This window comes from Thermobia domestica, chromosome 4 (assembly GCF_964235325.1).
Source record: "Thermobia domestica chromosome 4, izTheDome1.hap1.1, whole genome shotgun sequence".
NCBI lineage: Eukaryota > Metazoa > Arthropoda > Insecta > Zygentoma > Lepismatidae > Thermobia > Thermobia domestica.
Genome location: NC_137457.1, coordinates 6,780,238 through 6,793,494, shown reverse-complemented (window position 1 = coordinate 6,793,494; position 13,257 = coordinate 6,780,238). Strand labels below are relative to the sequence as shown.

Below are 13,257 nucleotides of genomic sequence, written 5' to 3'. Positions count from 1 at the left end.
CGTTTTACATTTTTGCCCCTCTGGACCGCCTAACAAATCTGAAAAGTACTAAGGGTTCCACTAAATATGTGAGTGAAATTTCAGTTTTCTAGGTGCAAAAGTTGCCCTCCAAAAATAATAATAATAAAAAAAGACCTAACCAAATATTCGTTTTTTTAAAAATTATGACGTCATCACACTCTTTGTCTCGACGTGGAAATTCTTGAAACAATGCTTAATGTTTAACCCTTTATTTGGCAGGTTGCTCTCAAGCAACATCGCATTCTATTGCGTTATCCGCACGAATTAACTTCAGTGATCATTTAATTGGCATTATTGCTTTCATACGACGTTTATATATATGGTTTGCGGACCGCTTCTTTAGATACTTCTAATCTTTGTCAACAGGGAACAGTCAAATTTAGTATTGTAGAAGCTTTATCTCGTACGTTCAGCGAAAATTCTTTATTATTATTATTATTATTATTATTATTATTATTATTATTATTATTATTTGTGGTTTCTTGCTCTGGAGGAAAATATTAATGCTGTTTAGTAGCTCCACATAAAACCTATTTTATGGCAATGTTGCTTTGAAATAAACACCCTGTATTTTGTATACCAAAGTACAAGAATACTTTAAAAATTACGAAATTATGATCAGAAAGACATGATTCAACCATAAAAGCAAACTAAACATTTTAATGGTAGCGCTATCAATGCTTGCCAATTAAAGGCCTAACAATGCCTGAACGCTTGAGGAAACGAAAATACCTACGTAAAAAGCTTTATTAGTACTTTTTATATCGAATAATGAAGACGCTATCCTATCGTGGAAAAATACACGGTAAAAGTTAAAATTCTTAAAGATTTTGAATTCAAAATAGTGAATTATAGTTCAAAAATAAGGAAACAATATTTTACGGTTATGAAAATTCCGCTCCTAGGGGGAAAATGAAGGGTTAATTTGTATAATATCAACATTTTTCTTTCTTCATTGGAAAAGTGAAGTTTCACTTAATTTGAAGATGTAAAAATGGGTATAGAAACTCTTAAAGAAAAACATCTGAATACATATTTCAGTTTGCGAAAAATCCGCATGGAAAAGATTAGCAATTTCAATAATATTAGGGTTTCCTAATACTTATTCAGGAAATTCTTAATATATGGATTAGCCTAAGTTTGAGTTGTGAATTTCGTTATATAAACTCTTAATTAAAAATAGGAAACATGATTTCATCGATTTGGATATGTTCCTAAAAGGATAAAGCGGAATAAAGGAGAATAACTTTTTCTATTACATAAAAATGTAGAAGTGACTGTCTCACATATATCCAGGCCATACTACAGGGTTCCTACTGATCTGAAGAAATCTGTTTCCTGACTTCTCCCTGACTTTCTCTGAACTTTGACAGGAAATTCCCTCACTTTCATGATAGGTGTCGCTTGACGTTGACATATAAATATGGAATAAATAACGGTGGATATTTATATATTAGAACATTTATTCTATAGAGACAAATTATAATCAATTGCTGATACGTACATTCCACTTACCTCAAAATAAAAGTCTGAGCAATGTCTCATAATGTTGTCAGTAATATCTACCCACAAACGTCTGATAATCAATTGCTCTGAAGATACGATACTTCTTATACATTCATTTATAACATTTCACTGACTTTCCTTGATTTCCAATCTTTTTCCCTGAACTTCCCTGACAAGCACCATTTTCTCTGAGTTTTCCCTGAACTTCTCTGACCCGCACCATTTTCTCTGAGCTTTCCCTGAACTTCCCTGACCGCACCATTTGCTCTGAGTTCTCCCTGACTTCCCTGACTCGCACCATTTTCTCTGAGTTCTCCCTGACTTCCTTGACAAGCACCATTTTCTCTGAGTTTTCCCTGAACTACTCTGACAAGCACCATTTTCTCTGAGTTTTCCCTGAACTTCCCTGACCCGTACCACTTGCTCTAAGTTTTCCCTGAACTTCCCTGACAAGCACCATTTTCTCTGAGTTTTCCCTGAACTACCCTGACAAGCACCATTTTCTCTGAGTTTTCCCTGAACTTCCCTGACAAGCACCATTTTCTCTGAGTTTTCCCTGAACTTCCCTGACCGCACCATTTGCTGTAAGTTTTCCCTAAACTTCCCTGACAAGCACCATTTTCTCTGAGTTTTCCCTGAACTACCCTGACAAGCACCATTTTCTCTGAGTTTTCCCTGAACTTCCCTGACCTGCACCATTTGCTCTAAGTTTTCCCTGAACTTCCCTGACCCGCACCATTTTCTCTGAGCTTTTCCTGAACTTCCCTGACCGCACCATTTGCTCTGAGTTCTCCCTGACTTCCCTGACTCGCACCATTTTCTCTGAATTCTCCCTGACTTCCCTGACCCGCACCATTTTCTCTGAGTTCTCCCTGACTTCCCTGATTTGCCTGACCAGTAGGAACTCTGTGCTAATATATTTAGAAACTTGCAATTTAGACACAAAACTACTTTTGTTACGAGAATAAATAAGAAAGGGTTTTTGAAGTACATATGCTAAAGGAGATAAGGGAATTGAAATATAACCCACATTCATACCTGAAATATTTAGGAGATGAAACTCGGCACATAAACCTCCTTATTAAAAAATAGCAGATATATTAGGACTGGAAATCCATATTAAGAAACCATTTTATGCTATTTCTTACTATTTTTGCTTTTGTACTTACGAAGAAACGAACGGGAACAGACAGAAGTATAGATTATGTTTGTTCTATAATGTTTTAGATGCATAAACATATCTGTTGGAAGATCAAAAGGTATATAATATCTTACCACATATTAACATATAACTTTTAATAAAGGATTATACTTGCCTTGCTGAATCGCAGGTCCTAGTTTTAGAGGTGCCTGGTTCCCTAAATTTGGATAGATTAATTTTGGTTGTTAAAATGATTTCAAACATTAAAATTCATAATTCTATTTGTAGTTATGCTTTTAAAAAATGTACAACTAACTGTATATATTTCAAATTTTGAAATACATGTTTACATTCAGTGAAAGAAATTCTGAAGTAATGCGGTTTTAAAGTATTATTGTTATCTGAGTATATACTTCTTCTAGGTTACAATGTACTCATTAGCAGGGCCGTAACTTGTGGAGGGGCAGGTGGTGCAACTGCCCCCACAGAGAAGCTCCCAGTCGTTCGTGGGGGGCCCACTTTAAGACAAAATTTTCTTACTCCACATACGATACAAACATGAAATTATAAATGAAGCATCAAACAGATTCACGACATTACATAAAAAAGCAATACAAAAGATAAATAAAACAAAAGGGCCTATTTCAGTAAAAAATATCTCCTATTAGGGGCCCTAGAAATAATATTTATTCGTATGACTTTGATATTTGTCAATATTGTCCCCTTAATTATTTTTTTATGTATGGAACGTGCCTAGGGACGAGGGGAGGACCCACAGGCTCGGGAGTCCCATAAAGAGTAAAAGAAAGATGGAAAAAAGGGGCCTATTTTCGAATTTAGCGGCAGGGCCCGAAACAACTTTACATAGGGGGCCCGAATATTAATTCTTGCCCCTTCAGAAAAAAAATCTGTCACAGAGCTGCTTATTAGCTAGGTGGCAAAGAAATATCTGCCTCAAATACTTTATTTGAAAAGGCCAAACAAACAAAAATCAATTTGAGTTAATCAAAATATTCTCCGTTTGCAACCACAGACTTTTAGCATGTTCAACCAACGTTTGGATTCTGTGGCGAAGAAAATCTTGAGTCTGTGATGCACAGAAGTCTTCAACCGCATGTTCCACGATCCAATCATGAGGAAAGATCTTCTAACCTCACGAACTGATCAAAAGTGTTTCTTTCAGGTGGGCGTCCGAGAGATACTGACCCCTAGACCTTTTGATTTTCCTTCGGTTTAGAAGATGAAAATTGTTTGGTATATTTCTTCAATATACCAATACGGAAATATCTGACAGAGACGCAATACATTCAATTTTCTTATTTTGTTTTTTTTTCTTAAAACTTTGATCATATTTAGCTGATAAAGAAATCAGATATGAGAAATCTTTCTTAACTTTCATGAGATAAAGTTACAACTATATATCAAATCCATCAAATTCTTGGCGAAAAGTGGGAATGATAATGTGTCAACATTAAGATATATTCTAAATTCAACTCTAGGTTACAATGGACTAAAAAGCACATGTGTGAAAATATTAACTATGCCTGTGTCAGCAACTATTGCTTGCATGGTCTTTAAGAACAATTAATAGAATGAGAAACTAACTCGAAATATCATCATTGGACCACTGCATGAATATATCTATTGGAAACGAACATATTGCAAGTGAAGAATGTTTAATTCAGGTTCTTGAATGGTGTACATCCAAAAGACAAAAGGAGGACCAGTTTAGTTTAAATAAGAAGTATCCTTTCCAGAAATATTGCAGCATGACTTCTTAATTATTATAAGTAAAATAAAGAATATTTTTGCTACATTTAATTCTTTGGTATACAAATTCTCTGGTATTAAATTTAATAGATTAGATATTTGAAATGAAACGTGCATAACCAAATAGCTTCTGTATGCAATAAATTGCAATTAATTGTATGACATATCTCAAATTTGAATTAATATCAAGACGGCTACTTTCATAAACTTTAGATATTAGGCCTATTTCAAGCTAAAATTTCTTTATCTGCTATTCATTTAAAGAAATCTCGACCGATTTCTTTTTATAGAAATTCAATTAAAATCGTGGTAATCGTGGTAAATATATTATCTACTTGCAAGAAAAGTACTTGGGCTCGAACGGATGAACACGCACAAAAAGGAAAGCATGAGCACCCCGGAAGCAAATAGTGATGTCCGTTTTTCTGCAAGATCGTGTAAACGTCCGTAAGAGCAGGGCAAAGTAGAGCACATACCATAAGTACGGGCGTCATAAAGCCAGACCCCGATCCATCTTTAAGGGTGGATTGAAAAATCGGCGCACACGTATCTCATTATTTTTAGGGGTATACATTTTGAATGAAAAAAGTTGTGTCTCAGGGTCGCCAGGAGGATCCCACATAGGGTCAAACTAAAATTTTCTAATGGTAAGGGGGTCAAGTAGTAGATCGTTGAAAAGGTATTGCGAAAAGAAACAAGTTGCAACAAGTCGCGAGTCCGTATGCCTATACTATGCAAAATGGTGGTCAGAGACTCTTCCATGACAACTGTGTTGATATTTTGACTACCTACCATTTTGTACAGGGTAAGCGTAAAGACTCGGGACTTGCTACATCTTGTTTCTTTTCACAATACTTTTCCAACGATTTACTGCTTGGCCCCTTACCATTTGAAAATTTTGGTTGGACCCTGCCTGGGACCCTCCAAGAGACACTGGGACACAACTTTTTCATTCGAAATGTATGGCCCCTAAGAATAATGAGATACGTGTGTGCCGATTTTTCAATCCACCTGTAAAAATGGCTCGGGGCCTGACTTTATAACGCCCCGTAGTTATGGCATTTGCTCTACTTTGCCCTGCTCTTACGGACGTTTACACGATCTTGCAGAAAAACGGACATCACTGTTTTGTTTCCGGGGTGTTCAGATTACACATACTTTACTTTTTGTGCGTATTCGTCCGTTCGAGCCCAAGTACTTTCCTTGCTAGGTGTTTCCGAACCAGAGCAAGATTTATTATCTACTACTCACAAATATATTTAGTAGGCCTAACTATTTGTACACGTAACACATGTTTTTCGTTTTTTTTTCTAAGAAACAAGAAGAACCAAAGGTGTGAAAATATAGTATCTTTTTTATCTGGTGTTGTTTTATAGATTGCACATAGAAAGAACTCCTTTGACAAGTGTATTATTTTAAAACACTAGGAGCAGTGTAGTATTTATGGCTTTGTTTCTGAGATGTTAGCTAAATCCAAAATTTTAATACACCTGTTATATATATATATTATAACTAACTAACTAACTCTATGGCCTATGGAACCCAGAGGTTCAATGCCGCGTTCACAAAAGCTCTCCACTGACTTCTATCCTTAGCTAACTGCATCCAGTTTCTACTTTGTATTCCTATCTCTGCGAGATCCATCTTAATATTGTCCTCCTATCTGGGCATAGGTCTTCCTAATGGTCGTTTTCCGATTGGTCTTCCAGTCAAGACTGAAAGCGTTTCTACTTTCTTCCATTCTAGCTACATGACCCGCCCACCTAAGCCTCCTAGACTTGACGACCATATCAATGTTGGGTAAACCGTATAAATTATGTACAGTAGTTCCTCGTTATGAAGTTTCCGCCATTCCCCATTCCCGTTCCTCTTGGGCCCGAATATTCGTCTCAGGATCTTGTTCTCAAATACTTTCAGTCTATGCTCTTCCCTCAGAGTAAGTGACCATGTTTCGCAGCCATACAGAGCAACAGGCATGATTATAGTTTTGTACATTTTAAGATTCAAATTCCTCGACAGAATTCGCGACGACAAAAGATTTTGGACCGAATAGTAACACGAATTCCCTGCTTTTAGTCGACATTTAATTTCTTCGTAAATATGATTTCCCTCTGTTAATGTTGATCCTAGATATTTGAAACTATCCACTTTATCAAAAGTATTATTTAATATTTTAACGCATCTATAATTTGCTGTATTACGTACTTCCATGTATTTAGTTTTCTCTGCATTTACTTCTAACCCCATGTCCCTGCAAGCGTTTAATAAGATCTCTGCATTTCTTTCTATTGTTCTCCTATCATTCCCTATTAACTTTACATCATCAGCATATGCCATAACCTGGTGAATACCGTTCAACTCTAGGCCCTGGTTGCTATCTTTGATTTTCCTTATAGCGTATTCCAGAACGAAGTTAAATAATAATGGCGACAACGCATCTCCTTGTTTCAGGCCATTTTCGACGTGAAAGCTCGTGGACAAAAATTTTCCTACCCGTACTTTACTTTGGGATTCATTCAAACATATCCTAATTAATCTAATTAGCTTTCTCGGTATTCCAAGTTCTGTGAGAACGTTGTATAATGTTTCTCTCCTAACCGAGTCGAACGTCTTTCTAAAATCAATAAATAGTTGATGTACCGGGGTATTGTATTCCCACTTTTTTCTAGTATTTGGCGAATGGTAAATATTTGGTCGATAGTTGATCGATTTCGTCTAAATCCGCACTGATAATCTCCAATAATTTCATCTGCGTATGGGGTCAGTCTTGCTAATAGAATATTTGAAAGGATTTTATAGGATGTTGACAGAAGAGAAATGCCTCGATAATTATTACAGTCAGTTTTGTCGCCTTTCTTGTGAATTGGAACAATGATTGATTCTTTCCACTCTTGTGGCAATTCTTTCTTGTTCTAGATAACGAGAATGAGTTTGTGATATATATATATATATATATATATATATATATATATAAATTATTATTATTATTATTATTATATATAGATATTAAAGTTTAGTTTAAAATTTTTGTGGTAGGGGTTCTTAAGCCTTATACCTTGTAGACTTCTGTAAGTACGCTTCAGACTAATTTCGATCATTCCTTCATGCATACGATGTAGCCCTTCCCTCCCCAGAAAGAATTATCTCAAAGAAATGGTAGTGATCAAGATGGCGGAAGAGGTAGTGGAAGATACAGACTTCAACAGACTGTAGTGATGAGAAGGGTTTCCTACCATAGCTCAATGACAGAGTTTCCATCGCCGTTTGAGTGATAAGTACTTATGAATTGCTGTCCAGCATGAAGGCATCATGTCTGTTGACCTGATGGATGCTAACGAACAAGTTGTGGCTGTTTTATATAGTTAAGGACTATAATGATCCACATTGATTATTTTTCTTCATTTATTTATTTATTCCCACCTATACAGGGTTTAACTTCCAATTACAATAGGTTTTCATACAGTATAGCGTATAGATGATTATACAACGAGAAAGCAGAAATACATAAATACGAACGGAGCAAAGTTACAATAAGAAGAACAAAAATAAAACAAAGTTACCAAACCTAAACTTTACAAAATTACATACCTTGTTTGAAACTACCTAGATTAAAATAGGATTGCATAATTCAAAACAGTAATATATACGAGAGAGAGGGAGAGATACATAGGCGCGGATCCAAGGGGAAAGCTAAAGGGACTTTATCCAATGTAAAGAAAGTAGGATTGAGGCCCATTTTATCCAGTGTATAGCATTAACGCTTAGGTATACACTCAATAAATGGGCTTTAATCCTACTTTCTTTACATTGGTTAAAGCGGCAAACTGTGGTTTAGCCCCCTCCCTTGATCATATTCTGGTTCCACGGATATATATATATATATATATATATATATATATATATATATATATATATATATATATATATATATATATATAGTGGCCCAAAAGTATGCACCCCTGCATGGATCAAGTATAACATTCTAGTTTAAGATTTATTTGCTTCGGTTCTTGCGAGCTTAAGGTATAAGTAAAAAGGGACATTAAGAACAAATAATAAAGAAACTAAGTCTACCTGATGGGTAACAATAAGAAGCTATATGAAAGGCAATGAGCTGATCAGATCAGTACGGTACTATTGATCAGTACTTACTTTTGAGCCAGTCAAATAGACAGATAGATAGATAGATAGACATATATATATATATATATATATATATAGATAGATAGATAGATAGATAGATAGATATATAGATATATAGATATATATATATATATAGATATAGATATATAGATATATAGATATATAGATATATATATATATAGATATATAGATATATATATATATATATATATATATATATATATATATATATATATATATATATATAGATAGATATAGATATAGATGCAGAACTCGCTTGGTCCAACCAAAGGTCTTTTATTTGTCGTTACAACTAACACTCTACGCATTTCTAATATAATTTCTAATATAATTCTTACCTGTCCTCCATCTTAAATATTCCGTTGTAATTATAGACTTTATACTTCCAAAGTATGTAAACTTCTATACTATAAACTTCCAAAGTATGTACAAAATTTTCACCATTTAAATGTTTTACATTTCCCAGTTCTATATTGTGTTTGCGTCGTAGTTTATTTTTTTCTAGAACGCTAGCAATATACACATGTATTGTCTAATACAACATGTTTTTATTTTAAAAATCAACCTAATTAACCTATATTTATAAATAGAATGTAATTAAATGGTTTCTGCTTCAACTTGTATCTAACTTTACCTGTGTCAGTAGAAGCTATTGGTATTGGTGGCAAAGGAACTGAAATAATATAAGATTTAATCATTTAATTAATTATTATGTTACATAAAGAATTAATTATTACAGTTGTTCATTTAAAATGACAAGTCTTAATAACCATATACATTTACATTTACTTATGAACACATATATGCAAATACAAATTGTTATGAAATTGTTGGAAGTATTTAAAGAAAATGCAACTTAATTGATTAATATACCGTTAGCCCGCAAAGCACGTCTGATTCATCGTGGCATTGAGGCATTATTACATTAATAGTTTCAGAAAAATATTAACCATTCCTCGTAGTGTAGAGTACTCAATTTCGTTGGCGAGTATGGAACAAAATTCATGTTGTGGAGTCTGAACTCCAGAACTGACAACGGGTGTTTAAAAACATACAGGTCTGGGGGTTGGAAGTGCCAGAAAGGTACTTTATTTGATCCTGATTTTCATGTTTGGTTCATTTGGAATTTAGCGTCCCTTTTAGTACCAAGGCTATCTGAGATGTGGACTTACAGCTTAACGTGGAATCCTATCACATGAGCTGCCGCTCTGACTCAAACCCGGGTCTCCCAAGCAGAAAGTGTGTACACCAGGCCGGTAGCCAGCCCAAAAATGTAGGGGGCTGGTGGGGCCAGGTAATGAAGGCCGATCCAACCATATTATAGTTCATTACCATATTATAGTTCATTTGGAAGCCTACGGTGACAATTTTAGGGGGATAGTAAAGATTTAGGGTAGGACGGTCCCCCCAGACACCTCTGGATACGAGCCTGCTGTACACTAACCATAAACTACAAGAGAAATCCCTAATATTCATGAAACCGTACCTCAACGGCTCCCATAATGTAAATTAACGTACTCTCGTCTTAAAAACTTTTGGTATTGGCGTGTAATATATGGACTATAGGGTCCACTTGATCACATAAATTTTTCACATAATCACTGGATTCATACACTACATTGTAGATTTATGTGCAGTCACCGACAAAAGTTTTTCCCTTTCATGAAATTATTTTCGTAAATAACTTCAGAATGAAATGACAATTTGAGTACAGTTTTCAGTAGATTAAAAAAAATGTAATTTTCTGTAAATTCCAGCCATACCACTGTTGTACTTCCCAGCTATACCAGCATTATTTCCAAAATAAATTTTACCAAATGGAAAAAGCTTTTGTCTCTGTCTATACAGCACTTTATAATGTGCACAAAATAAGTGTATGTTATAATCAGAAGGGAATGTAATTCCTTATAGTTCTTAGAAATGTTAAAGCTTACGAACGAAATAGTCTGGGAACAAGAGCGCCGATCCTGGAAGGGGGCAGGGGGGCCGGGACCCCCAAAGCTCATGTGGGCCACCTATTGTATTTATGAATATACAATATTTGGCATAATTTGAGTGCAATTTGTCTTAAAATCTTCATATATATACCTTCTGCATCTGAATGGGTCCCCCCAAATTTACAGAGAAATCGGCGCCCTTGTCTGGGAAGTCAATTATCCAATCAAGTAACATCTTAGGAAGCAACATGTCCAAATCATCTCTTCCAGTTCTTGGTGATTTTTGTTCATAAAAGATATAATATATCTAATAATTGGAAGAAGTATAAAGACCTAGAAATATACTATACCTAATATATTAAAAGAGTCCAAGAATAAGGTTAAAAGATTAAATGTTGGAAACGTTTCATTATCAAAAGTCAATCTGACAAAAAGACACATATCAATCCATGATCCCAGACATAGTATAGTTTTTGTAGTGGCGATGATTTTAGTGATATTTTAAATTTAGTTTCTGTAATTTTAAACACAGTACTAATATTTTTTATGCATAAGTGCTTGGGAGATTTTTTTCTCGTTTGCTGTTGCTGTTTTCGTATATCACGTGTATTGCATACCAAGTATACAATGTAATACTCTTATTTGAAACCTTAATAAGTGAAGTAATGAAGAATTTGTAAAATTTCTTAATTAATAACAGTTGTAGAATAACTTTATAGTTTCTTTCATTGGTGCACCTATGGAGATGAATCTCTATCTTGACGTGAATAGAATATGAACTCGGAAGCTCTTCAACGAACTAGAGAAACTAGCAAATACACTGGGACTTCAAGTAAACACTGAACAAACAAAATACATGCACATAACATCAGATAAAAGTAAGAAAAGAAAGGGAAGCTTTGTAATAGAAAACGAAACATTTGAAGAAGTGGACAGATTTAAATATTTACGAATGACAATAGATAACAAGAATAACATGACAACTACAATCAGAGAAAGCATTATAGCAGGAAACAAGATGTATTATGCTAATGCTTAGATACTCAAAAACAAAAGTATTGGCAAGCAAACCAAGTTGAACATTTACGAAACGACATTTAGACTGATAGTCACCTACAGCGCAGGAAATAAAGACGTTAACGAAAGCAAATAAAGAAAAAACTACGAATATTCGAACGGAAAATAATCAGAATGATTTTCAGGCCAATTAGAGAAAATAACGAGTGGAGAAGCAGAACCAATAAAAATAGAAGACATCTTAAGAAGAGAAGATATTGTACGGTTTATAAAAACACAACAGCTTCGCTGGACTGGACACGTAGAGAGAATGGAAGAAGGACGACTAGCAAAGAGGATATTACATGAAAACATATTTTCCACGAGGAAAAGAGGTAAACGAAAACAAAGGTGGTACGAGACTGTAAACAACGACCTGAGAATATTGAGTCATGAACTGGAAAGAAAAAGCAAAGAACGAAGAAGAATGGAGATGCCTGTGAATAAAAATAAAGCCCACCTGTAGACTTGTAGAGTTGTATAGTAAGGTAAGTAAAAATGAAATAAAAATTTTAGCTGTCTCCGGGTTAAAGCAGATGGGTGATTAATGAAAGTAAATGTTAAGTCCTCTCCTACTGGGAATCGGACCCGGGGCAACGTGCGCCAAAAGGGCTCTGTTATAACGTAATAAACATTTTAAATAGAAATTTGAGTTTATCTTACGGGACCTAAATCCACACTGCAACGTAGTAGATTACAAATTTTGTCAAATAGTAACTTAAATGAAATATGAATTTCAGAAATGACAGACTATAATAATATACTAAGAGAAATATAGTGCACAAATATATTTTCGTGTTTCACTTCTTTTCATTTCGTTTCTGTAAATTCTTTATAAGTATATTGTAATATCGAGCGTGGTTGTGTTTACACAGAACCGACATGTACTTATATCTACAAACGTCTACCATGTGCATCTTACTACGGATTATTATACCTACCGACAACAGTGACACTACTGGTAATGTGATAACTAAGGAACAAGATCACTACCGCCATACCTGTAGCACCTATATAACTCACAGAATTTCGGCGACAAGCTTCAGTCTGCGATTGGTCACCACTTCTCTAGTTTGCATGGAGCTCTAGGAGATACGTAACCCAAAGTTTCTAGTTTACTCGGAACTCTAACCTTCCTCTCTTCCTACTCAGCTTGCTCGGAGCTTTGTTGGGACTCCTAACGTCAGTCAATTAGCTTTCTTCGGAGCTCTGTGACTCTTAACATTCTCTGAGCTTGCATGGAGCATTAGAGACCATAATTCTACTCCACCTAGCTTGCTTCGGAGCTCTGTTACTTTTAACATTCTCTGAGCTTGCATGGAGCATTAGAGACCATAATTCTACTCCACCTAGCTTGCTTCGGAGCTCTGTGACTCTTAACATTCTCTGAGCTTGCATGGAGCATTAGAGACCATAATGCTACTCCACCTAGCTTGCTCCGGAGCTCTGTGACTCTTAACATTCTCTGAGATAACATTTAGCATTAGAGACCATAATTGTACTACACCTAGCTTGCTTCGGAGCTCTGTGACTCTTAACATTCTCTGAGCTTGCATGGAGCATTAGAGACCATAATGCTACTCCACCTAGCTTGCTCCGGAGCTCTGTGACTCTTAACATTCTCTGAGATAACATTTAGCATTAGAGACCATAATTCTACTC

The 13,257-nt window shown here is 35.1% G+C and overlaps 1 protein-coding gene across 1 annotated transcript in view; it reads right to left on the bottom strand.

Moving 5' to 3' along the window:
• The window catches only part of LOC145683695 (uncharacterized), a 125,973-nt gene that overhangs the window by 20,764 nt on the left and 91,952 nt on the right, over positions 1 to 13,257 (bottom strand). The window contains exons 17-18 of the mRNA XM_081755066.1: positions 9,237 to 9,275; positions 2,844 to 2,885 (exon numbers count right to left, since the gene is read on the bottom strand). Coding sequence (XP_081611192.1) covers positions 2,844 to 2,885; positions 9,237 to 9,275 — 81 coding nt within the window. The remainder of the gene's footprint in view (positions 1 to 2,843; positions 2,886 to 9,236; positions 9,276 to 13,257) is intronic.